Here is a 27,476-nt window from a genome sequence, read left to right as displayed (position 1 = left end):
TATAAATACATACATATATACAGCTATACATCTGGTTATCAAATGATTGCTATTATTTCATCCATGGGGATATCTATTGGGTAGTTGTTGTGTATCCATGGGGATATCTATTGGGTTTTTCATAACCTATATAAGAAATAATTTGTATGTTTTGGTGGAGTTTAGGAGCGAAATCGTATCTTGTGAATATAATGTTGATGATGAACTAGTTTTGAGCGTGTGATGTAAGTATGATATGATATTTGAAAATTCTAGCTATAAATTAGAATGATCGTTGACCCATGTCCACGATCATGTCCACCATCATTCTAATTTATAGCTAGAAACGGTAAAAATTCAATCTCATAATAAAAAAATAAAAAATACCAAAGAATACTTTTTAAATCATTAAATAATACTACATCAACATATCAACGTATCATTATAAATCGATTCGAAGTCGAGATGGCCCAGTGGTTAGAACGCGTGTATCTTAACCGATGATTGCGGGTTCAAACCCAGGCAAGCACCGCTGATTCATGTGCTTAATTTGTCTTTATAATTCATCTCATACTCGATGGTGAAGGAAAACATCGTGATGAAACCTGCATGTGACAAATTTCATAGAAATTCTGCCACATGTGTATTCCACCAACCCGTATTGGAATAGCGTAGTGTAATATGTTCCAAACATTCTCTGCAATGCAGTGGGAATTTACAGCCTGTTGTTGTTGTTGTATTATAAATCATATGGAACAAAACTTTAGTGGAGAACGTTTAAAATATTAACAAATAACTGAAGCGTTTTCCATACAACGTATCCCTCCAATACTTATTAATAAGAAACGGTAGCTCGCACACAGAGACTGCCTCGGACTGCGGACACGGCGAGCGACATTTGTAATGATACTAAATAGTTGCGCGCGGTAGGTGCCCTGTAAACGAGTAATGCGTTCACAACTCCTGGACGACGTTATGCCGGATTGTTTTCGTGTTCAAATATATCTCGTGTTATTTTATATCTCAGTTCATTTTGAGTTATATCAGTAATAGTAATTACTACTATATATCAATACACTTATTAAACACAGAATGTCTTTCCCTTTAATCAGACTTCTATTTCCAATTGGGCACTTTGGGCAAATACCCAGGGCCCCACCATCGATAGGGGCCTCCTTAGATCAAATAAATAAGTATAATAAAAATATGCCATTATTAAAAAAAAAAGTATACCTAATCTTGTTAATCTAGTCATATTCCAAATATGCCCAAGTCCTCCAATTGGTTAAAGAAGGCTCTATCTCTAATATAATAAGTTATAAGTGACTTATAAGTGTGAGGAAATAGAAATAATACTGTTTGCACACATACTCGTACGGTAAAGTATCTTATGCTGTTGGTTTCCTTTGAGAATTGACCATTCTTCCGTGCGAAATTCTTTTAGAACAAAATCGTGTTATCATTGAAAATAAATTAACCAAAATCAAAATTTCGAGAAATAAGATTTATTTATTAATTAAGGATCTCTAACAAAGGACACTTGCTCGTGGATTACATAGTATTTTAATATAATATGTACGTGATCCTTCGATTGAAGGAGAGCACAGGATATTAAATATTGACGCCACTGGTTTAAACAAAAATATAAATGTTACAAAGTTTATTTTTCTTTATTGTAATTACACCATTGACTTATAACTAAGCACATTAAATTAATATTTAATGTAGGTAACATTTAAGTAAAGTTTAAACGCGATTCATTTTCCAAAAGTACCATTATGACATTGTTATCTTTTCTTCCATTGACGATATTATTCACACAAAACTACCCTCAAGTACAAATTAATCAAATGATCTTTTTTCCAATACCTTAAAAATAGGTTAGTTTTAAGTTGTTCTAAATCCAGCAGGAATTGTCAGAGAAATCATCATTTATTGCTTGAAACCATCCAGTCAATAAGTCAGAAGCACCTATCTGCGTAATGTCTCAGGGCAGCATTTACATATTTTAATGAGCACCGCAGGCCTATCTCCAACTCCGTCCGCAACCTAGATCATAGCTAGGGGCATTTGGTACATGACTAGTTTGTTCTTCGGATGCTATTTGTCGATTATCGTGTAAGGGTTTAATTGCATTGCAGTCTGCTTCAAGCTGATGACACTTTTATGGATTCGGAACAAAAACATACCAACTCATGTCGCTTGATTAGAGTTTTATTTAAATTTCAATTGCTGATCAAAATAATACTGATGCCTTATCGGAATTTAAAAAAAAAATAAGAGTAAGATTTGTAATTCGAATTATGACATCAATACAACGTTACGATTTTGAAAACTTCAATTATATATGTGTTTAATTTTTTTTCGCGCCCAAATCGGACATGCTTTCATATGCAATTTTTTAGCTTATTGTTAAAAGTATTTATGAGAATTATTGAATCAATATTTTAGTTTCTATATTCTTTAAAAAAAAGGTGTCTTCATATTTTTGTCGTTAACCCGATAGGATATTCAACAACTTTGTTTTTTTTTTACTTTTAAGCAGAAATCGAAAAGACTTTCATAGTAACTTTTATCCTAAATTTTACCATTTTGGTGATGTAAATATTAAAAATTGTTTTCAACTGTCTTTAACTCCCTAAATAACAATTATACCATCAGATATGACCAACTTTCATCCTCTATTTCACTTTAGTGCTTAACTCGCTCCATGAGCAATTCCTGTGCTTAATTTGACCCATTTAAACCCACCCATTTTAGGTTGTCTATGGTATTCTAGTATATTTTAAAATGTTATCAAATTAACATGTCCGTTGGAATTCGAATAACATATCACATAACCAAAATCAACTGAATCAAACATGGACATTTGGTGGATGGTAAGGCAATTGCATATTCAATGACAGCGTCTGAGACGAGGTTGATAATTGTTGGTGTTGCCAGATCAAATTGAAAAACATCTTCGAAGTAAGACATTAAAACAAAACTGTATAGAATTAAATGATAACTATTTGCAGGAATAAAATGGTAATAATTAAGAAACAAAAGTTTTTTTTTTTAATTGGTTGGCATACTTGGATATAGCTCCTGGTAAGTGTTCAACATTGGCCATATAAATTGGCATCGTAAGAAATGTTAACTATTCCTTGTAACACCAATACTTCCAACTTTGGCAAAGTAAAGTAAAGTAAAGTAACAGCCTGTAAATTTCCCACTGCTGGGCTAAGGCCTCCTCTCATATGAGAGGAAGGAACTTTGTCAACTACAACGTCCAAAGTTCTTTGGACCCGATACTCTGCCTTACTCACGCTGTAATTCAGTTTTAACTGGCCATCTGCATCTCATCAGAAGACATTGTTACGTTTTACTTATAATTTTAAACAGAAACTCAAAAATTCGAGTATAGCTATTTGGCGGTAAAATATCTAACGAAAGGACCACCATTAAATATTTGGGGATATGTAATTATAATTTTACGAATATTTTAAATACGAATGGGTGGTACCTACTCAGGCAGTCTTGCAAAATACTCGACAACCCAGGAAATATAAAGATTGTCGACGTTTCCCTATTTCTATTTTTCTTTATACACCTAACTAAATTTAAATAAAATAAAGTACGTATGCATACCCTATATTACAATCACAATTTTGATCAAAAAAATATTAATAAAATATAATAGAACTATACTTGTAAATAGAAATACATTCTCAGAATAACAAAAAATAGATTAACAATATTGAAAAACAAAACACAAACCAGTGAAATTACACGTTCACAAATTAATAATAACCGTAAAATTTAATAAATAAACAAAAGCTATCAGTATGTTGACTTTGAATTCGTAAGCATATGAAAATTCTATATGAAATTCATTAACAAAGCTGCCTAATAACTTCCCCCTTCCCCCACCGGTCAGTGGAGGAGGGGGTTGACAAACAGCACCCTGTAATGTGCTACTGTTGAATTGCAAAAATCTCATTATGCTCTAACTGTCGTTATAGGAGTAATTAACTACATCGAACAGGGAAATACATAGAGATGTTATTCGTTTTACACTTATTTGGTATCGCCATTTTTTGTGTATGTTTGTATTGTTTAAATCTTTAACTTGTACTTGAAAAAAGCACTTAATTTATTCATAATTCTCTTACCAACGCCTTTATTTTAAAATAGTTTCTCTATGTAAAACATCGCAAGAGATCTCAGTTTAGCGAAGATTTAAATATCTATGTAACTTATGTATGTAGTGGCTTGTATTTTAATGTAGAATAAATAAATTAATACTTATTAATCTTGGATTAATAACACACTTATTTATGTACATAATAATTATTTACATTGCCGAAATTATTTAATATAGTTTTTCTTGATATTTTTTTTTATTATTTATTTGGATTGTTGGGTTGAAGGTGAGTTAGCCAGTTTAACTACAGACACAAGGGACATAACATCTAAGTTCCCCAGGTTGGTGGCGCATTGGCGATCTAAGGAATGGTTAATAGTTCTTAGAGCGCCATTGTCTATGCGCTGTGCATTTGCTCATCAGCCAATCTATATCATAAAAACATTTCTGTGTTCAAATCAAATTTTAAAATAACTACTGTAGACATCATAAACTTAGATAAGTGACATGATTTGTACGCATTCCAGCTCTTTTTGGGAAACCATCACATGAATTCGTCCATTATTTCATCGTATTCGTCATTTCATCAAGATAACTATTACAAAAACGGATACAGCCGCCGAACTAGTTCACCAACTATGCGAATTCGTGACTATAACTAAGTAATGTTTATTCAAAAAAACCTACTTATATAATATTCAGTAGAAGCCCAAGAACGTTCTCAGTGGCGTGCAATTGGAGAGGCCTATGTCAAGCAGTGGACGGAAATGGGCTGATGGATTGGATTGGATTGATATAATATTTAGCTTCAATCAGATTTTTAGCAATTAATATCCACTTATTAATAAGATATTATTTAATAATTTGTTATTTAGTTTACGAATTGTTTTTTTTTTAAAACACTTCGACAAACATAATATTTTAAAGCTTGGCTCGCGTTTTAGATTGTTGGTTGTGTGTGTATGTGTCAGGCAAAAAAGTATCCTATGATATTATATATATATATATGTCCTTTATTGGAGTTCAAGTTTGCTTCATACCAAATTTCATCAAATTCGGTTGCGCGGTTACTTTCACTTTTACAATATAAATATAGATTATATAACTAGTATAACATACGTATAATTAATATTGTTTAATGACAACTCCACAGATCGCGCTATCCGCGGATAATTGTGTTTCGTATAACGAGTTTTTTGGCGTCGCGCACCTATCCGCGGTCTGCACGTTCACTTTTGTTATCTGCGCTTTGGGCCCTATACAGATAAACGATATTTATATAATCCGTTCGCTTTTTTTTATTTAATTTACATTTGACTTGTGTGCCAGACGGATTTTTAATACAAAAAAGTTTTTAATAGAAATTTTATTAGAGTTCAGTAACATTATTATTCTTCATCAAATATCGAAACTTCATTAATTTATATAACACTGATTATTTGTATCTTATATGGCTGAGATATAACGTTCGTATCAAATAAAACATCGACTCATTTACGAATAAATCAGATATCAATGTTGCCAGGTTGATTTACAATGGACTCTAGGAAAATGCCTCAACGTTCCAATTTAAAAAATTAAGGGTATTTCCTAATTCGCGCAAATAAAATTTTTAAAGTTACTTTACTTTTTATCACAAATGAGGAAGTTAGTGGATGGATAAATGTTTTTACTAAATCAACCCAGAAAGGCTGAACTAATTTATATGTTATTCGACAAAGAGATCGATGATAATCGAGTATAAACATAAACCTTACTTTTTATCTGTAACACCTGACAGACCTGCTCATCTCACATTTTTTTAGGCTTTCCAATTTAATCACTTAATAAATAATAAGGAAATAAAGGTCAATAAAAAACTTCAAATTCTTGAATAAGGCAATTTAATTCAAATTATACTGGACACATAATCCAATATCATTCAAAGACGAAACATAGAAAAGATAGTCCATCTCTCTCAACGATTATTGGCATCTCTTTCTGACAAGGACTTTAATCCATTACAATAATATCATCATCAGCATTGGGATCACCGGTTACTATATCGTCAGATATTTTCGATGGTCCGGGTAAGTTAAATTCATCGTCCATACTTACCTTTTGTTTCTTACTCTGATTCTCATCATCTACTTCCTTCCTTGTTGTTTCTGGTTTCAAAACTGGTACTGTTGTTTTGCGACGCTTGTCTTTGGATGCTGACGGTGTATTTTTACATAGCCCGTTGAGACGATCTCTCTGTAATGAAATAAATAAAAGACTGATTTCCAATCAATAGGTAGGAAAGTTACGAAAAGAATAATGTGTTATTCGATAAAAGTTGTGGTAATTTATGAGCCGAGATGACCCAGTGGTTAGAACGTGTGCATATTAACGGATGATTGCGGGTTCAAACTCAGGCAAGCACCACTGAATATTCAAGTGCTCAATTTGTGTTTATAATTCATCTCGTGCTCGGCGGTGAAGAAGAACATCAAGAAGAAACCTGCATGTGTCTAATTTCATGGAAATTCTGCCACATGTGTATTCCGTCAACAAGCATTGGAACAGCGTGGTGGGGTACACTCCTAACCTTTTCCTCAAAAGGAAGGAAGAAAGGAAGCCTTAGCGCGATCAGTGGGAAATTTACAGGCTGTACATGTTGTTAGAAGTTATGGTCACTTCAATTATACTATTAAAAGTTCTTATAAATTTTCATTTCACTAGACAAACGGTAATACCAATTTATTAATTTGTCAATAATTAATTATGAAAATTGAAGTGACAGGACTTCTGTCTTGAGTGAAAATGACGCATCGTTTCGTATTACCGAGAATTTTCATTCGCTTTTGATTCTGTATTCGCTTTTTTTGCTTAACTATAATATTATAAGCGCTCCACCTGTCGTTTGTTTTATTTAGTCCATTTCGTATATCTTTTGAAGCAATGATTACTGATTTGAAGTTACTTAATTTTATTGAAAATAAAAATTGGGACAAAAAATAATCACAGATTATATAAGACAGAAATGTCAAAATTTTAACAAACCTAAAACTTTTTATAAAAGTAAAGTAAAGAATTCGCGTTATAGTTCAAACGTATGTTATTACGTTCAAACTAACTTCAGTTAATAATCACGAGAAACCGCGTTAGATCGTCATAGCAATTCATCATATCATTTTAACGTGAAAACAGCAATTGCATAAATAACAGCAATCATATCAGTGTTAGTTAGGTATTCAGAATCGAATTTAAATTAAAATTGCAATTTAAACAGCCGGATACCGATTCATTATTACAGAACGAAATGCAGCACTTAAATTAGGACCAAAATGTGTTCATAGATTAAAAATTACTCGTAACTCGATTAACTTTTCGAAATCGATTTAAATCGAATATTTATCTTTAATAATTAAATACTAATTTTAGGCATTATGCTGTAAAATCATTATGTTTAAATATAGGTACGACACTTCAAGCGATTGTATGAAAAAATATTTTGAGCATTTTGTTTTTTTTTTTTTTAAGTAAGGATGTTTTTTCATCTTATAATGAAGTATGAAATAATAGTAGGTTAGTATTTAAGTTGTCGATGATTATCACGAAACTTAGACATCGACAGAAAAGGACAGAGAACCTACTTACAACCCTCGTGAGCGGGAAAAACTACGGGCGATTTCTGATATGGTTTACTTTGTGCAAATCCGACTAGTATGTCCGTTTTCCCATCAGATATTATTTTTACCGCCAAACAACAATACTTCTATCAGCCTTCGAACCGGCACAACTATATCATTGTTGTGCCAGTTCGAAGAGTGATAAGCAGAGTGTAGCTACATGTACAAGCGACATTATATCCAAATTCCTAAGGTTTGCGGTGCAGGGCCGATGCACAGAATAGTTAAAATTTTTGCAGCGCAAATGCAGTACTTAGTAAATGTTAATTGTTCTTTCAATATCGACAGATTTTTTTAATGGATTTTTTTTTCTTTGCATTAAAGGTTTTTTTTCGCATTAATCTACCCTCTTTAATAAATGAATAATAAGCGAGAGGAAAAACATAATTATTTTCATTAAAAGTAGTACCTACACCTTTTTGATCCGAACAAACTGGCTCTTTCATGCCACTCCTCCCCAAAATGAAATAAGCTAGTAGTCGAAAAACAAATACTAACCAATGAACTGTTCCTTCTTGCTAATAATTTTACATCGTCTTGATTTATCACCGAACGCTTCGCGTGTCTATGAAAAACAAAATATATTAATAATTAGTTTAAAAAAAAATACACTCGATTTGAGAACCTTCACCTTTTTTTTTTGAAGTCGGTTAAAACACAGTACATTAGAAAATAATAATGATACTATTATAGGGTTGAAAAGCTACAAATCTCAAACACCAAAACGACCGACACACACAAGCTACAATATATATTAATACAAATGATTACTAGGCATATATTACAGTGTATTATGTATATGAATTACCCAGCGTGCGCACACATAGCTGGTCACAAACCTATACCGTAATTTATATTAATAAATACCTACTTTTTGAATTCAAAATAACTATATTTGAATTTAGAACATATTCGTTACAAGGCGCGTTCTAGGTTGACAAATCAATGAAAGGACAAAATCTATCTACTTGTTGGTAAGGCTTTGTGCAAGCCCGTCTAGGTAGGTACCACCCACACATCAGTTATTCTACCGCCAAATAACAGTACTCAGTATTGTTGTATTCCGGTTTGAAGGGTGAGTGAGCCAGTGTAAATACAGGCACATGGGACATGACATCTTAGTTCCCAAGGTTGGTGGCACATTGACGATGTAAAGAATTGTAATATTTCTTACAGCGTCATTGTCTATGGGTGATGGTGACCACTTACCATCAGGTGGCCCATATGCTCGTCCGCCAAACTATATTATAAAAAAATTAAAAAAATAAATAAATATATACTATGATATCGCCTCCGTGTGTAATAGCTTGCCATAATTGAATAGTATAGTATATGGATATTTATTAAGGTTAGGTGTGTGACGGGCTTAAGATTGCGACATATATAAAATATATAAACAATTGACAAATTGGTTTTAGGTATCAATAAGTATAATCAAAATAGAAATTTAATTAATGTTATATACATTTAATGTTAATGTAATACTATATAGTTAAAGAAAAAATTAGTTTTCCGATGACGTCATAGATGATTATGGATTTCAGCATCCTATTTGATATTTCAATGGATGGATCTTTGTTACCCTTAACTTAATGTTATTATTAATTAATTTCCGGGCGCAACTTTGCTAATAGGGGTCTGCATCCTCCCCATTTTGTATTTTTCCGTGATATTAACTAACCTATGTACTATTTCAGACCATAATATATCCCTGTTCCGAAATAAATAGATAATCGTTTAAGTGCGATTAAAAAACCAACATCCATACATCCAATATTTCGAAATAAATTAACTTTAATATGACATATAACAATTAGTATGATTTAGTTGAATAATATTAGATTTAAGTCCATATAAATTACTTAGCGAATGCTTCTAAATCCAGTCCGTATGCTGAAACTTTTCTAAAGACTAGCTCAGCTATTATTGCCGTAGCTGGCCTCGTTATTTCCAGCCCAAGACAGTGGCTAGCTTCTGTGCAAATAGCTACAACATCCCGGTGTAATGCAGAACGAACTTTCTGAAATAAATTGATTAATAGCGCCATCTGTTGGTGTTATGCCGTATTATGTAAGTACAATATGTACTATTTACAGATACAATCAAAATTTATTATTGTTGACATAGATGTCGGCTAAGCAATTTTTAAATAAAATTGAGAAATAACTAGAATCTATATATACATATTTAAATGTAAAATATAGTATTTTATACGGATACTCAAAATATTTTAGATCAGTTTCATACTAAGGTAACTTTTATTTGTATGTCTAATTGTTACGTTAGTATACAGTCCATTCTTGATTCCACTCATAAAAGTATTTTTTTTCACTTAAAGAATTGTTTCCATGACATAAAAACTTAGTTACCTTTAAAATTTCAATGTTTTTTGCTCTGTTCAAAGAAAATATGCAAAGCTAAAAATTTGGCGCCTACCTCGCTAGTTTTTAAATATTCAAAAAGTGTCATTGTATAAAGAATATTAGATTAGATGCTTCACAACACAAAAATATTATGAACTCTTGAGTGATTTCGGATTTGTAAGTTATTATAACATTCGTCTCATCAGCAAAAACTTTTATAAATAAACATAACCTTTAATATGAATAGTAAACACTAGATATCAAATGTCAACATGTTTATTGTCTACGTATTATTTTTTTACTACATGAAAGGCAAATGGATTTTTCATACAGCCATATATATAATTCATTTTTACAGGGCAAATTTAGTACTGATTTAATTTAAACAATTTAACACCTGATTTTTGCTGCATAATTAATTAATTCATATTATTTATGAATTTCAAGAGGTGAACATAATATTTTAAGCAGAAGGCTTAAAAAACATTATAGGTGTTAAATAAAGGTGCCTATAATTTGAATTAATTTTACTTTACCAGTATTATGAATAATTTAACATATTTTTACCTATTATTATTTTAAGCTTTTATATTTTAGTATATGATATTGTATTTACTGATATAAAAAAAAATCATTTTTTTATTTACATTATTTTATAATCTGATGTGTTAATTAAAACCCTTATTAGATAAACTAACCTTTTATTACCCTAATGTAGAGGATAGGGTAGTAAAAGCTTAGTAGTGGGGTATTTTAGCAGTTACTGTGTAGACCAAGTAAATATCGAAATAATACTATAAACTGACCTTCAGATATCGACCATAAATATTTCTAGAATACCTATAATATATTTATAAGAGCAGAATCGTTATCATCGATTATTTATTTATTAATATAGATAACTGTAAAGCTGTCAAGTATGAGCTTCAAACCTGTGTCGGCCCATTAAAAAGCTTTAGGTTTTGCTGTTGATATTCTCAGTAGCAGGCGGAGTTTGCAAATCGGCAACATTAAGTTTCTTGGAAATCGCGTAAAGCGATACTATAGTTGCTATAGGTCCGGCGTCTTAATATTGCTTGATCCCATGAGATTCCCTCTGATTATGAGAGTGACGAAAATAGAGTTTGCGTTTGCGTTTGCGCAATCAAATTTTGAGTTATACTTAATAGCCTGTGCAGTTAGTCCAGTGTCTTAAAGATGGCCGTCGGGGCCGACGTCGGTTAGTCATTTTAAATTTTTCAGACTTCTAAACATTTAAAAGTTATGAAAAGGTGGTTAAAATAAGTCGACCGATCTATTATTTTTTAATGAGCATTATTTACAGTTTACAAGGAACAATAACATTCGACATTGTATAATGATTTTATTAATCAAAAACAAAAGATGAATGTTACATCACTATGTACTTATTTGAAGTATTTTACATTCCCTTTTTAAACTATGTAATTGAATACATGTACATGTACATTATCGACTGAAACGTAAAAATATTTATTCTTTTAATGTTATGAATGTGATTATGAAACCAACGGTATTCTATTCATAGACACAAATTACTTTTTTTTTATTTTTAATAATCAAGTTTTACTGGGTTAAGATATTTATTTAAGGAGTTTGAATGGACAGTTATTTGAACCACAGGTGTGCAAGTGGTTTTGTTTTCTGTTAAGTTTACGAAATTTTAGAAGAAATGTATTATAACCCATATTCTGTACCATAATTTAGTTGATATATTTACTTAATTTAAATTAATTACGGAAGTAATGATAGTTTACAATGTGTCTAGGCATAAAATATCATTGCATATTATAATAATACGTACAAAAATTTAATTTTACAGTATATACATAAAAGATGTTACAGTTTGTAATAAACATATATTTTTAAATGAAAGTGTAAAAAGATAAAGTGAATGATATAAACAAATAGTATAAAAATTAAATACAAAGCATGTTAATAGTATTTTGCATTTCAATGGAAGGGGTTGTTATATTGTAAGGAAAAACATGTCATTTCTTATTTTATTTTAGTGTAAGATATATTGACGTGTAATACACTCATGTTTTGATCTGTACTTATTTATGAACGTCTAAGGTTGACCTCACGAAAAAGTTAAAAAAAGCAACTTGCAACATTAATAGGATTGTCAATTTTTTATTCCTTGCTTTACAATTGTGCAGTACTTAAAAAAAAAAAAAAACTTATGACTAATATAATCTGATTTTAGGATATACAAGTGAAAACAAACCAATTTGTTACTTAACAAAATTCAAACCTTAAATCATATTTATTATTATGTAAAGCAATTACAAATATTGTATATATCATTGTTAGAATTGAATTTTGTAACATGTATTAGAATCTCATACTAAATAATTAGTATAATTAATATGTTGGATGTTTGGTAAGAGTATTTATATTTTCAACAACAGATTTAGGTGTTTAAAATATATTTTAATTCACTGTCAATTTATATAACATCTGATCCAGCATTAAACTTTCTTTACAATCTGAACGACATCTTCATCGGCGAGAACATGTTCTATTCCAACTTTCTGCGGCTGATGTTTAACGGAAGATCCCCATACTAAGGCACTGAAAATTATAATTTCTTTATTATTATAGAGAACTATAAAAGAAAAGAATTGTATTCGTTATTCTTTTGTATGCTTCGTAACACTGAAATTAAACCCTTCTCTCTCTATCTTATAATAATATTAACGATATCAACATTTAGTCACCTTCGTTTTAATATTATGTACGATGGTAAGTGATAACCATCACCCAAAAACATTGGTAGAAATATTAACAATTTCTTACATTGTAATGTGCCATCAACCTTAGGAACTTTACCAAGTTATGTGCCACCATAACTTATTTAGCAATAGTATTTGTTAATTACGAAAACTTATATCACTTACTATTTAAATTCTTTGACAATAGATCGATGAAGTTTGTTACAGAAATCCTCAATAGATGTTCTGTCAGCATGCAATACAACCGGTGCATTGTAATCAGGCAATTGTCCTTTCGGCTTTGTATATATCCTGATCAGTTTCAGATATTCCCACATCTTTTCTAACAAATCATCAAAATTCCATTTGTGGTGAGCGGATATCGGTACACAATGTGGTATCTTGTAGATAACATCCAGTTCTTCTATGCTTATTTGATCTAAAATTATTTAAATTGCAATACAATTAAATAGAAATTAATATTGATTTAATAAATAATTAGTCCGAACTAATTTTGAAGTTACAGAAAGATCTCTGCACAGAAGGATCTGGTATGATTTATTAAGATTTGTATGGATTATCTAGACTTTTAAAATTGTGACTTACTACAGCATGTATTAATATAATGTCTAATATGTTACAACATATAACTTGTTTAATCTGTTAGACAATTTATTGAATGTATTATGATATGTTTAAGTTTCTTTATGTATATAAATCAAAGATAGGTTTGTCTACATAAACATATTCTTACCAATCTTGTTAAGCAGATAAATACACGGTACATATATCCTGTTGCCTTCAATAACATCAATCAAATCATCACTAGTAGCATCATAACGAAGTGTTATATCTGCATTGTGGATCTTGTATTCAGAGAGGATGGTTTTAACTGCTTCTATATCCAATTCAGACTGTGGACACTGGAAAGGTATATAGTGATATAGATAAAGTTGTAATTTGATAGTGTTTTTGCAACTACTTTTTAATTTCAACAATTATTATTAAAGATAGTAAAGAAAACAGTTAATTATATGAAAAATTGTTGTTGAATCATTTGTTTGTAATTCCAACTATGTTTTAATTATTTTTAATCTTCTAGAAAAGTAGCTGCAAAGAGTATGGGGTTTTTGAATAGTTTAAATAATTAAATTGTTATTCTTTTAAAATATAACCATGTTTTTTGCTTACAACTTATTTGATACTAATGGTTATTACTTATTTTACCAAACCAGCCATGAACCAAAAATCAATGAAAATTATGTTCAATACAAAAGTAAATATATGAAATGTCTTTTATGTATAACAATGAAGCAAAAACAATTAAAATCCCATAAATTAACTTACTGTTGTGTTCAAATTAATTCCTCCTTTATCTTTTTTTCTAAAATGTATGTTCGGCGGTTGCTTGTTTAATCGCAACCCAAAGCCTTCTAACTCGTGTTCCAGAAGTTTCTTATGCTGCAATGGCTTCAGTACGTCAAGGACAATGAAGACGAGACTGCATGTTCTGGCTACAGCGATTACTTGACGACCACGACCTTTACCATCTTTCGCTCCTTCAATGATACCAGGCAGATCGAGCAGCTGTGAATTCAGGAAAAAGTATAATATAACTAAATAAAATCATACACCAGTTTCTATGCCACATATTATATTTGACAAAATAGATTATTCAATACAAATTTAATGTTTTTGCCTAAACTTAATTTAATTATTAATATAAAATAATTATATAAAATATAATTTCATTAATTTATATAAATAATTAAATATTGTTTCATAATAAGTTTAGAGTTTATACAAACCTGGATTTTAGCACCTTTATATTTAATACAACCAGGCACAGTAGTGAGGGTTGTGAACTCATAAGCCGCTACTTCTGAGTATACTCCAGCTAAGTTGGATAACAGGGTTGACTTCCCCACGGATGGAAAACCGACAAACCCAATTCGTGCATCTCCAGTTTTAGCAACATCGAAACCTAACAAATAAAGTAATTCAAATGTAAAATTTGTTTAATACCTTAACTGTAGTCTATTCCAACCTCAAGACGACAAGAGCTATATGAACAACATTGGACATGAAATTTAAACGTCATAGGTCTTAAGCTTTGAATTAACAATGAAAAATTGGTATTTTGAAAATTGATAAAATTATTTTTGGAACTTTAGAAAGTAAATTAATTTAGTAGATACTTATCTACTAAACAACAGTAACAGTATCGTACTGTAAATAAAGGTACAATATAGTTTCAACTGTTAGTGTACAATATAGCTGATCTATAAGAAAAATGCGAATCAAATGTAAATCTAGCACTTGTTTATCTTTATTCCTTCTTGGATTAGAATATTACAGAATATAGGGAAACAAGCAATGAACATTAAAATATGCTGCTGACCATTTAAAATATATAATTCTTAATGAAAATCTCAATAAATTGTAATAGCAACATTCTTAGTAAATATACCCAAGGTTTATTTGTTAGTATGGTTTGTTTATAAAATGTTATCTTACCTTCACCAGTGGCACCGCCGCCACCTTTAGGTGTAATTAATTCACGTCTTAACTTTGCCAATCTAGCTTTTAGTAAACCTAAATGGAGTGCTGTTGCTTTATTTTTTTGTGTTCGGGCCATCTGAAAAACATTAAATACATCACTATAGAACTTATTCAAACCTTGATTAGGACATAAAACCTAATGCTGATATGTTATTTGTTTCTATTTTAGCTGGTTTTTATTATTATTTTAAGTGAAAATGTTATAACCTCTTCTACCAACCTCGGCCTCTATGGCGCTGATTTTTTCTAATATAGTACTCATTGTTGCGGATTTTTCAAGTTATTAATAATATATTTACTAATAATAAATAGCTTATAATCTAAGATTGACTTAAGTATATGTTCTGGTTTCTAGAATAAAATGAGAGCGTGTCAATCTTCCACAATCAGTCGGCGCGGAGTATGAAATTGACGTATCACATAAATGACATTAGATAGTGATGTAATCAAATCTTATATTTTTGAACGTTTACTATAACCATTATATTATTGAAAATACTTATTAATATTAATAATATATAAAAAGTCTATTAATCATTCGTAAAAATATTTACTTTGTTTTTAACTTTAAGATAAGTTTTTATTTAAAAGCTTAACAAAGCTTATACAAGCATATTTTGTATTATAACGTGCACATTTATTTTCAATACAATAAATAATTTTAAGCTAAAATAAACTTATTTGCTTTTTATAACTGTTCATAAATAGTTAAGTTAATATGTGTAGAAACATGTACAACGAGCAAATATGAACAAAATATTAACATTAGTTTTCATACAGTTCAATAGATGGTGCCACATGATAGATTAAGCGCTAACACCACCCGATAGATGTCGCTAGTAGCGAAAAGTAAATGGAACTAACCACGTGGAAATGCTTTTCCCGCAGGTTTGCGCAATGAACATAAAGTCTGTAGAAGAAACTGTGGGATATCGTTTGGGCCTCGTTTGAAACAGAAATGCTTCAGTGCAACCTTGCGCGCCTTTGTGGCAGTGTGTCTCGTTACACAGCGCAAATGTAACAAGTTTACGAACTTAAGAGAACCTTCGATGTTAGAATGTATTATTAAATAATAAAGTAGGAAGTGTGTTAGTTAAATAAAACAACTTTGAGAGTTAAGATGAAATGATTTATTGTCCTATATTTTAAAGTTTAAACAGTTATAGTAGAACTTATTATGAAATGAAAGTGTAGACTAATTATTTATTAGCTTATAATGTTTTTATTCAGATAATAAATGCTGTCTGTAGTTTTAGTAATTTCGGTAAGTTTGAATATTTGATAATTTACTTAAGTAATCATTTATCAGTATTATAGCATATATGCTATATACGACTTTTAGTCGTGACGTAAGAAAAATAATTATACGAATTATTGTTCTGTAAAATAATTAGATATTTTATAAATATTTGAGAAATCTTACTCCAATATATTTTCTATTTCTATCTAACTTTTTGTCTATTTAATGATTTATTACTGGATGCTTTTTTTTGAAGGGTATAAATTATTTATAAATTCTGTTAATAAAAATCTGTATTGTTTCAGATTAAATGTCGACATTTCAAAAAACTGTAAATATTCAATTTGCTATTTATAGAAGATATTTCTAAATAAATTTCATGAAAATATTTTAGTGCTAAAAATGAAGACGATTGTGAGTGCTCTAAATTTTAAAAATTGAATTTCGAACAATGTCTTCCGTTGTGTCTCTTGATGGACGGGATAGGCCGAATTTCTTGAAACGGTTGACTGCTAATTGTATCAGAGCGTCATGTTCACAAATCGGTTTAGTTGTACTAGTGGTGATGTATGTGCTTCTTGGTGCTGCACTTTTCGAATATTTGGAGTCAGGACCGGAGGTGCAGAAGCGATCCGCAATACAAAGGTCGAGAGAGGAATGTCTGAAAGAACTTTGGGCGATCACAGGTATGTTATTTATGGATAGAGTATTAAAAAAAAGAAAGTTATTATGCATGACGTAAGAGTATTTATTTGATAATTAACTCGACCTTTTACAAATAGTTTTTAACTACCATGGGAACTTTTACCAACTATAATAAAATAACACGAAAGCACTACTTAGGTTATTTATAAAACAGCTCTATAAAACTTAAGTCTACCTCTGACATTAATTTATGAGTGTATTGTTTGTTTTTTTTTTTATTTTAATTTAGAATTTGATTATTAATGTAACGTTCTTTCTTATTACCACGATTATGTCTTAGGCTGTTTTTTATAATCGTAAGGAATTAAAAAAAAAAAATTTTAAATTCCATGTTTCTATTTTCGAAATTATATAATTATGAAACTTAAACATTATCTTTGCTGCGTATTCTTTTTCAGCTGTCAATTATGAAAAAAAAAATTAACAGATAATGCTCTTTTAGATATTTTAATTAAATTTTTTTTCACGTCACGTCAAATCACGAGAGCTTCACATGTCCAGAAGTGTAGCCTTGATTGCTAATGGTTATGACTTATAAATGTTAATCTTTATAAGTCAGAAACTCTAATCATCTGATAGAGACTGATGGTAGATAGAACTCGAACAGTACAAATATACAATTAAAAGTAGTTCAGGACGATATACTCAGAAACCTATAAAATAAAAATGAAGAAATGAATTTTATTGAAAATACAGAAAAAACAAATGACGTCTACAATTTCACTTTAATATAACTTTCGGAGATTTTTTCACATTTGAGGTATGGACATATTGGACTACAAGAAATATTGGAAGGGCTCATTCCATTTTATTTCAATCGATCTAAATAATAAAGTTATTTTAATTTATAAAAAAAAAAACTATGACCAACGTTATCTTGTATAAAATACAGTTATAAAACCAATGTTACAATTAGCAAACTAATTTTGACTATACCTAAAGTATATAGCATTGTTATAAAAAATAGTAATTTCAATTATTAATGTGATTTTTATATATTTTTTTAAAACATAGAAGTTGAATGTAGCAACCTATTACACTGTTTTTTTTTTAAAGAGTTAAATAGTGTTCCTTCACAATTCTTGTTCTAGTAAATAATATAGGGACGGACTACTGCTTCGTACTTCAACTAATGCTGTGGAACAATATCGGGTTAAATACAGAAGTTTAACCAATATTGTTGCGTTTCCATGGATCTAGTACCATTACTATATTCATAATAACCATTTTTTATCTCAATACCTAAATAATTTTTTGAAATAAAATATTCAGTAACAAGATACATATAGATTATTTACAGATTATATACTTTGTTTATTGCAACAAAAAAAAAAAACAACTCAGTTGAATCTCATTGAAATTCAGTGAAATAAAACAGCTCACGCACCGATAGCTGCAGAACTTAACAAACGCCTGTAAAATAGTTCCATTAATGTCTTCTTCGACGAAATCCGTCAAAACACCCGTGCCCGGGTCGAATGAGTTATACGAATTCACAATTAATTGGATTCCACAATCAAACCGAAAACAATCGGGAGTTCAAAGTTATTAATGGTTGACAGATGGCGCTGACCGCGCTTTCATTGTTTCACCTTGGTATTCATTGGAAAGCTAGTTCGATAATATCACTCGATCGTTGGAAAATCATTTGTGGAATATTGTTTATTTGAATTATCCTAACGACGAAATACCCTTAGTTATCGTTTCGTTGTATAAAACAAACGCTTCCTACTGTCTGTCTGTCGTTGTGTATGCTAACAATGTGCTACTGTATTGGTCTTCTTAAAAAAGACTACAAAAAAGTCCACGATAGTATATAGGTTTCTTTTACAACAACAACAAGAACAGCCTGTAAATTTCCCACTGGCTAGGACATCCTCTCTATTTGAGGAGGTTTGAAAGTTATTCCACCACGCTGTTCCAAAAACGGTTTGGTGATATATACATGTGGTAGAATTTTATGAAATTTGACACATCATGATGTAGGTTTGTTTCACAGGGTTTATAGATTTTTCGATGCATAAAATGCAGTGCTGGATTTAGGGGTAAGCAACAAGAGTAGCTGTCTTGGAACTCCCAAAGAGAGCAGTCGCCGCAATAGATATACCGAGAAGTTAACAATTTTAATGTAATATATATTTAGGTTTCTTGATATAGAAATTGATAAACATATTATTGTTATCCTGACTGACAGAAGATCACAGTGGCGTGCAGTTGGGGAGGCCTATGTCCAGCAGTGGACGTGTATGAACTGCTGCTGATGATTATGATGATGATGATGATGAGTGACAGAAATGAAAAGGACACCACTTCTTTGTGACCCCAGCGCCTTCATATCCTTATATAGAGATCTGAAGAAATGATCTGTTTCTATAATATATTTGAGATGTTAATACAATATTGGTGAATGGACAATACTTGGCTAAAACTAGTTATAACGGATTTGAATCGCGTATGTTAAATATTTTTGGCATCCCGACGTTTCGAGCACTTTACAGCGTTCGTGGTTACGGGTATTTAAGACAAAATGAATACTTGGCTACTTTCGAAATGTTCAGAAAAAAATAATAATGTAAATTCCAAATAATTTCACTTGTTTATATACCATTTAGTTTATATGCCAAATAAATGATCTGTGTAGTGATTACTTTACAGTTTTAATAAATCTAACATTAAGTAGCGATCATAATAATTAATTAATAGAGTATTTTCGTAATCGCTTTTGGAAATTCGGAACTTTTGTTGGAATATTAATTTATCGTACTCAACGGATTGTTGAATGTTTACTAATTCTCATACTCGATAGTTTTGTTGTTTTCATATTATGTTACTAGTGGGTAAACATACAAATTGTGAATTATTTACTGAATAAATTGTAGCTAATTCTGAATATGGATATCGCATACCGTATATTTTTTTATGATTGGCGGACAAGAAAATGTACCATCTGATGGTAAGTGGTCACCATCGCCTATAGACCATGCCGCTATAAGAAATATTAAAATCTCCAATGCGCCACCAACTTTCGGAACTAAGATGTTATGTCCCTATGCCTGAAGTTACACTGGCTCATTCACCTTTAAACCGGAATACAACAATACTAAATACTGTTGTTTCGCGGTAGAGTATCTGATGGTGGTACCTACCCAGCCGGGTATGCAAAGAAGAGACCTACCTCCAAGTTTCACACAATATGCATACCATATACAGTTGAGTCACAATGTAAACATTTTTTTTACAGTCGAATAATTTTAGTTAATCACTGAAAGCATATAACTCTTAAAAATTAACAAACAGATAAGTATTTACGTTGGATTACACTTTTTAAATAAACAAGTTATGAATAAATATTAGATCAATCAATTTAAAAAATGTAGACAAACGTAATAAAATCATTCTGTGTTAATATTGACAAAAAACAGTTTTAATCATGATTATCAAAAATATTCTGATGAAAACTTTTATATGCAAAGTCTAGTAAACTAAAAAGGACTAAAAAATGTAGTCAGAAAAGTTTTTGTACCTGTTTAACCTTGTTTTGATAAAATCTGGAACTAGGATTGCACAAATATGATAAGGGAAGATGAGTTAGATAAAATATGTAGATTAAAGCTTAACAACGCAGAATCAAAATATATCTCTTATCATAAACTTGGTAAAAATTACCTCTATTTCAAAAAAAAAAAATCAAAATCAAAGTATACTTTATTCAAGTGGGCTTTTACAAGCACTTTTGAATCGTCATTTAACAATTAAGTGAAGCTACCACCGGTTCGGAAAGTAGATTCTACCGAGAAGATTTGCCCTTGGACACTCCAAATGATTGAGCTTGAGCATGGACGGATATAGAGGTAGAAGACGACCAAGGAAACGATGGATGGATTGTGTGAAAGACGATATGGTTAGAAAGAATGTTACTTGTGAGATGACGTCTGACAGAGAAGTATGGAAGGAGAAGACATGCTGCGCCGACCCCAAATAATATTGGGATAAGGGCAGGAGGATGAGGATGATGACTCTAAAAGGATTTTGCCGATGTCATTACTTATAAAATTTCTAATCCTTTGCTGAAATTTCTTATTAAATGAGTAATTAAAAAAAAGAGTTTCAGAAAATATGCCATAAGCAGCTTACACGGCTTTTCTGTCCGTAAATATTTATTCTAGTTCGAATTGAATATTCAAACCCAAGACGGGACAGCGTTTTCGGGTCAGCTAACCGACAATAAATTCCCGCGCATACTCTTAACGAAATAGACCAAACCATTATCAGAATTAAAATATAGAGAAAGTTAGTAAAACAATAGTCTATAATAGGCTATTTGACTGGTTTTTAAAATCCATTTTATATTATTAAGTAGAGGTTAAGGAACCCAGTAAAGATTTTATTTTTTATTTTAGAACATATTTGCCGAAAAATATCAAAATAAAAATTCCATATTTAAACAGCGCGCGAATACAATGTGTTAACGAATTATAATTTCACTAAGTAAAGTAACGTTTTATTTTTGTTACGAATTGACATATAAGGAACTCCATTAGAATAATTATCTTTAACAATCATTAACGTCGGTCATTGATATAATGAGATGTCAGTGTTCTAATGACGCTGGTTCATTATGAAGTATCGTTAAAGAGAGGGGTGGACTTTAATTGGGATCACTTCCAACATGACATCAACATTTAATGCAACGTTTTCATGCACGTGACATTGTTATAATCTGTGCCCTATTGGCACACTAACACTAACGACAATAATCCATACCAATATCATAATTTTTTTTTTAGTTTTTTGTTTATTATAATAATAATAATAATTTATTTATTTAAGCATCATTTTGAACAAAAACAAGATGTGAACGAAAATAACTGCGTAAAAAAAAATAGTATGAAACTGTAGTGCTGTTATTAACGCCCGTCAACAAAGCGTTAAAAATAATAAAAATATCCATGTTAATTTAAAATCTTATAAAGCGACATTAATTAAGACACTTAAATTGCACATTTTTGTTACATAATATATGAATACAAAAAAGAAAAGAAAAATAAAACACCAAAACACTAAAGAATTTTGAATTGACCGATTACAAGATTTAAAAAAAAAAAAAAAAAAAATTATTAAAATCACCAAATAAAGAATAAAATAAAAGCCATCAATAAATAGTAACATCGATTTAGCCAAAACAATTTTAAGAATTAAGTAATATTACAATTAGTGTATTATACTTAAAACTAACAAGTTACATAATTAATTAAATAAATTAATATAATATTAGTTGTAAAAATAACAATAAATGCGAAAATACCTCTGTGTATCTGTTTCGATTTCACGTCCAAACTATTGGACCGATTTATATGAAATTTGTTACATAAATAGTCTATAGCTTGAGATACATAGGCTACTATTTAATTGCAAAAAAAGTATTCTAAACAAAGAGGTTTTATATCAACGTAATATTTAAAGTTAAGGCGAGCAAAAGTTCCTAAATATTTTTCTAGCTTTATTAAAATTTCAGCCAGTGATATACAGCTATTATTGTACATTAAGTTATTTAATATGTAATAGTCGTAAATAAATCATGTATATTTTTTTCATGTCATGTGTTTTAAATGGTGATTGCTTTAATTAACGATGTTAACGCCCAATTACCTCACAACCTGCAACGTAAATAAAATGCCTCGTATTTATGTTAATAACAATAATTTATGATTATATTGTAATTATTATAAATCGGTAGGCGGTATAAATAGGCTTGCGTTCAACAATTAACTTACGTCTTGTCTATTACCAAATTGGGTTGGTGATATCGAGACTTTTAGACTTGGGATATTTCTTTTAATGGAATAAATTTCCATTATTTTGACTGTAATTGATATTCAATTGTACGATTTGGGTGTGACCCAAAAATTTTCAAAGAATACTCAGCAATTGGGCGGTAAATAGAATAGTCCATAAGTGTGTCTGTAAATAGTGATATATATTTTATCGATGTGTGTATCAATGTGAAGTACCCAAATTACTGTCAGTACTTCTCCTCTAGGCGATAGAGGATGGACTGGAGTATCGGCATAATTAAATACTTATTATATTGATGTATATAATTTATTTAAGTCATATAGTTTACCGGATAACTTTTAAAATTTACGACCTTCGTCTGATTTTTTTTCAAGTTGATTAAAAACATCAAACGATTCTTTTCCTTCAATAAGCTATAATATTTTCGAACAATTGGAAAATATATGAGAAGGAAAACATTAAATTCTATCAAATTAATACAAAAGGAAGCCTTATGCAAATATAAAGGAGCGTGTGGTTCTTTAGATTTAGTTCATTTGTATTTTTTTTATATTTTGATTATATTGTTTACAAATCTTTTGGGATCAAGGCTGCTTTATATTGCTACACAGACCTTGATTTTATACGTGGACTCGGATACAGTTTTATATATCCTCTGGGAATTTTCTTATTGCATATGTATTTGACCTACCTCCGTGGTCGAGTGGTGTGTACACCGGTTTTCATGGGTACGCCACTCTGAGGTCCCGGGTTCGATTCCCGGCCGAGTCGATGTAGATTACCATTAGTTTTCTATGTTGTCTTGGGTCTGGGTGTTTGTGGTACCGTCGTTACTTCTGATTTCCATAACACAAGTGCTTCAGCTACTTACATTGGGATCAGAGTAATGTATGTGATGTTGTCTCATATTTATTTATTTATTTTATAAAGTTGCAAATATTTATGCATCTTTTTTTTCGTAAACGTTTAAGCGATCTTGATTACCCTAAAAAGTACGAGTGTGAATACAATCATATTTGAATCCAAATGCATAGACCATACGCATTTTTCCTACCGAAACTTGACACGTCGATGTTGCCATACCGAAAAACAATATCCTCCCCACTAACGGTAGGTATACAGGTAAATAAATTTAACAAATAAAATTATCTAACCTCTCAACATTTTGGAATTGGGGGCGACCTTTGAAGTGATTCGATGTAATGGCGAATGAAAGAACAGGAAAGGTCGTGTCGGTGGACACAACTCAATATTTAATTTCGTTTCCAAGATCGATGGCTTCCTGATACCATTACACGTTCACCTGTTGCGGCTGGCTCGGTCAATATAAAATTCCATTACCAGACAAGGCGAGTACAGTTTTAATGGTTTGTCGTTTCTTTTGCATAAAATATTAGACCTTTTATTGTTGTTCGAAGTACGATATACGACTTACTGTGCTAATGGAGAAAATTTACATATTGCGCTTTCGGAAAGTCTTTAACGATATAAGTTATACGACGAATAGCTGTATATTTCTTTTAACATAATTTATTTTTAGTCTTAATGTTCCGTACTTTTAGTAAAAATTAATCCTTTATAAGAGCTATCTCTATGTTTGATTGTCCGTCCGATTTCGGTGGTTCAAGGATATATTAAAGATTAGGTAGTTTTCGTAATTTGTAATGTGTGTCAAATATTGTAAATTAATTTTCCACCCGGCTGATTGAGCTGAAATTTTGCAAGCACTTTTGGTGCCGGTGACAAAACGATCTAATATAATTATAATATTGGTCGTAGTTCAAGGAATAAATTTTTATTTTAATTTCCCTTCTTTTTAAAATGTGAAAATTATTCTTTACATATTAATATAAATTGGAAATAGAATTGATAGTACGAAATATTCTTCGAGCGAGCTTTACTCGTATTTAAATTAAAAAAAAAAAAATCTTCATAAAAAAACAAAACATTCATATATGCATAAAATTGTGAGATTAATTATGTAATTTTTACCACTAACATGATTTTCTATTAAAAAATTTACTTAATTGAAAATACAGACAATTTTTTCGTAATTAACCGGCCAATAGTATTCGATATATCGATGTAACATCGGCTTTTATAAAACGTAACTAAAAATATATCCGATTATAATTTTATTGTTCATTGGGTTGAATAATACCAAGCTTTGAATTAAGGGTATCGAGTTCTATAAAATCGATTTAGTTAAAATATCGCGTTTCAGACGATTTGTATAAACACAAAACAAAGCGGGTGGATGGAAGCGATCGTGCCTAAACCATTACAAAACAAATCTCCGCCGGCTTCGACGATTTAAAGAGATTTAAAAGATATTTAACGAATAGCTTTAAGCAGAGACAATCGTCTATAGATAATTTCCATAAACACTTGGAAAAGTTTCTACTTAAATGTTTTTAGGGGTATTATTGTACCTGTCATTTTATACTGTTTACTGTTTGTAATTGTTGGTTGGTTGTTGGTCATAAATAAGATTTTCACGACGTTTTCCTTCATCGTCGAGCATGAGATGAATTATAAATTTATATCAAGCGTTTGCGGTCTTCGAATAAAGATAATGTTATGTTACTTAAATAATAAAAATTCTCATATCGATTTTAAATAAAATCGATTACTGGTAATCCCTAAGAGATTTTTTTCAGGCTTGCAATACTGTTCTATATTATGTTCGATGGATCTCGTAGGGTTCAGCCAGCGTTTGCAATGTCAGCCCTAAATATATGTTTATTTTCGACATAACTTTAGAAACCCTTTATATCATTAATATGTGTCTACTATATTGTGCATGTGTTATACACATAAACGTTCTTCTTAAATCAATCTATCTATTCAAAAACACTCCATCGAATTCCGTTCTGTAATTATAAAAATAAAAGCACACACACATACAAGTAATGTTTCACACTATAAGTAATGTAATGATAATATTGTTATTATTTCACACACACATACATTATATATAAAAAAGAATGGTTTATATATTCAGTGTGCATGTGAAAGGTTCTCCATGTCTGCTGATTAAAACTGTCGACATGTCAACGAGGGATGCGCATCAGTTTGATTTGATAGCTGTCAGACAGCGCACATCGAAACACTTGCATCGCTGTTGAATGAACGGAAGAACTGTGATTGATATTAAACCAATCTTCTATAGGAAATATCAGTTTTATCTTTTTTTTTTGCAATGGCAATCTCTGCGAATTATTTCGATTGCTTTAAACGTCAAGTAAATAGGATTGTCATTCTCAACTGTTTTAAATAAAGAATTATTATTAAGTAATATTAAAAAAACAACTATGTACTTAATAAGTGCTATTTTAGAATTATTATAATTATTCTTACCTATGAGCCGAAATGGTCCAGTGGTTAGAACGCGTTCATTTTGATTGCGGGTTCAAGCCCAGAATATGTGCTGTTGATTATGATGATCTTATTTATTGATACAATTTATCGCGAGTGAAGGTTTTATATCAAATTATGAGATCATAAATTTGTCCCTTAACTTGTTATTAAAAAAAAAAACAGAACGTTACATATCTAATTATTTTTAATATTAAGTTTAAGAGGTCTTGGAAATACTTGGCCTGATTAATCAGTTATGTTATAAGATTTTCGGAGGCTCGGGTAAAGGTCGAGGGAGACGGGACACGAGAACGTCTTTATATATCTATGATATATTGTTAGGTTACGGACAGTTTAATATAATACCCTGATTCATGACACTACTTTCTAGCTTATTGTTAATCCATCATAATATTTTCTTGTTATAGCTTGAATAAACAAATAAAAAGAAAACCAACAATATCTATCTATTTTATTTATTCACCAAACAAAAAGAAAATACTTAGTGCATTAAAATATTAAATGTATATAAATAAACAGAGTAAAGTAACAGCCTGTAAATTTCCCACTGCTAGGCTAATAGCCTCCTCTCCCATTAAGGAGAGGGCTTGGAACATATTCCACCACGCTGTTCCCATGCGGGTTGGTAGAATGCACATGTGACAGAATTTCAATGAAATAAGACACATGCAGGTTTCCTCAAGTTTTCTCCTCATGTTTTCCTTCGCCATATTACGGTGAATTATTTATATTAAAGAAAGTTATATTGATAAAATTACTGTTAATTTTTATTCCTTCATTAAGTTCATGTAGGATTCGCAGAAGGTTGCGAGGAACATAGGAAAGTGTATAATAGGTCGGAAAAATACGTACAATCTTGAAATTATTTTAGTGAGTTTTACGTAGTCTTGAAATAGAAAAATTTTTAATTCATAGAGAAATTAGGGGTTTTGTGAT

The 27,476-nt window shown here is 30.5% G+C and overlaps 3 protein-coding genes across 3 annotated transcripts in view; 1 reads left to right on the top strand and 2 right to left on the bottom strand.

The window, feature by feature from the left end:
• Positions 1-5,971: 5,971 nt before the first annotated feature.
• On the bottom strand, positions 5,972-10,393 carry LOC124534235 (centromere protein S-like). Its single transcript, XM_047109964.1, has 4 exons — positions 10,195-10,393; positions 9,621-9,778; positions 8,257-8,323; positions 5,972-6,340 (listed from the first exon to the last, which is right to left on the bottom strand). The coding sequence occupies exons 1-4, from the start codon at positions 10,225-10,227 to the stop codon at positions 6,098-6,100; spliced, it is 501 nt and encodes a 166-aa protein (XP_046965920.1). The 5' UTR covers positions 10,228-10,393; the 3' UTR covers positions 5,972-6,097.
• A 1,074-nt stretch (positions 10,394-11,467) lies between these two features.
• LOC124534288 (GTP-binding protein 128up) lies at positions 11,468-15,833 on the bottom strand. The gene is made up of 7 exons (XM_047110045.1): positions 15,639-15,833; positions 15,374-15,494; positions 14,665-14,840; positions 14,204-14,443; positions 13,611-13,779; positions 13,043-13,295; positions 11,468-12,716 (listed from the first exon to the last, which is right to left on the bottom strand). The coding sequence occupies exons 1-7, from the start codon at positions 15,678-15,680 to the stop codon at positions 12,614-12,616; spliced, it is 1,104 nt and encodes a 367-aa protein (XP_046966001.1). The 5' UTR covers positions 15,681-15,833; the 3' UTR covers positions 11,468-12,613.
• Positions 15,834-16,997: 1,164 nt separating this feature from the next.
• LOC124534249 (uncoordinated protein 58-like) overlaps positions 16,998-27,476 on the top strand; it is a 190,068-nt gene continuing 179,589 nt past the window's right edge. The window contains exon 1 of the mRNA XM_047109992.1: positions 16,998-17,344. Within this exon, the coding sequence (XP_046965948.1) occupies positions 17,110-17,344 (235 nt within the window). The 5' untranslated portion in view covers positions 16,998-17,109. The remainder of the gene's footprint in view (positions 17,345-27,476) is intronic.

This window comes from Vanessa cardui, chromosome 12, assembly GCF_905220365.1.
Source record: "Vanessa cardui chromosome 12, ilVanCard2.1, whole genome shotgun sequence".
Taxonomy (NCBI): Eukaryota; Metazoa; Arthropoda; class Insecta; order Lepidoptera; family Nymphalidae; genus Vanessa; species Vanessa cardui.
This window is presented reverse-complemented; position numbering and strand designations above follow the sequence as displayed.

Coding starts and splice junctions, on each gene's coding strand:
- LOC124534235 (XM_047109964.1), bottom strand. CDS start 10,227: ATGACACTTTTTGAATATTTAAAAACTAGCGAG. Junction 9,779..10,194: donor AATATTTAAAAACTAGCGAG/GTAGGCGCCAAA, acceptor AATTTATTTCAG/AAAGTTCGTTCTGCATTACA. Junction 8,324..9,620: donor GATTTAGAAGCATTCGCTAA/GTAATTTATATG, acceptor TGTTTTTCATAG/ACACGCGAAGCGTTCGGTGA.
- LOC124534288 (XM_047110045.1), bottom strand. CDS start 15,680: ATGAGTACTATATTAGAAAAAATCAGCGCCATAGAGGCCGAG. Junction 13,780..14,203: donor GAATTAATTTGAACACAACA/GTAAGTTAATTT, acceptor ATACCTTTCCAG/TGTCCACAGTCTGAATTGGA. Junction 12,717..13,042: donor ATTGTCAAAGAATTTAAATA/GTAAGTGATATA, acceptor TATAATTTTCAG/TGCCTTAGTATGGGGATCTT.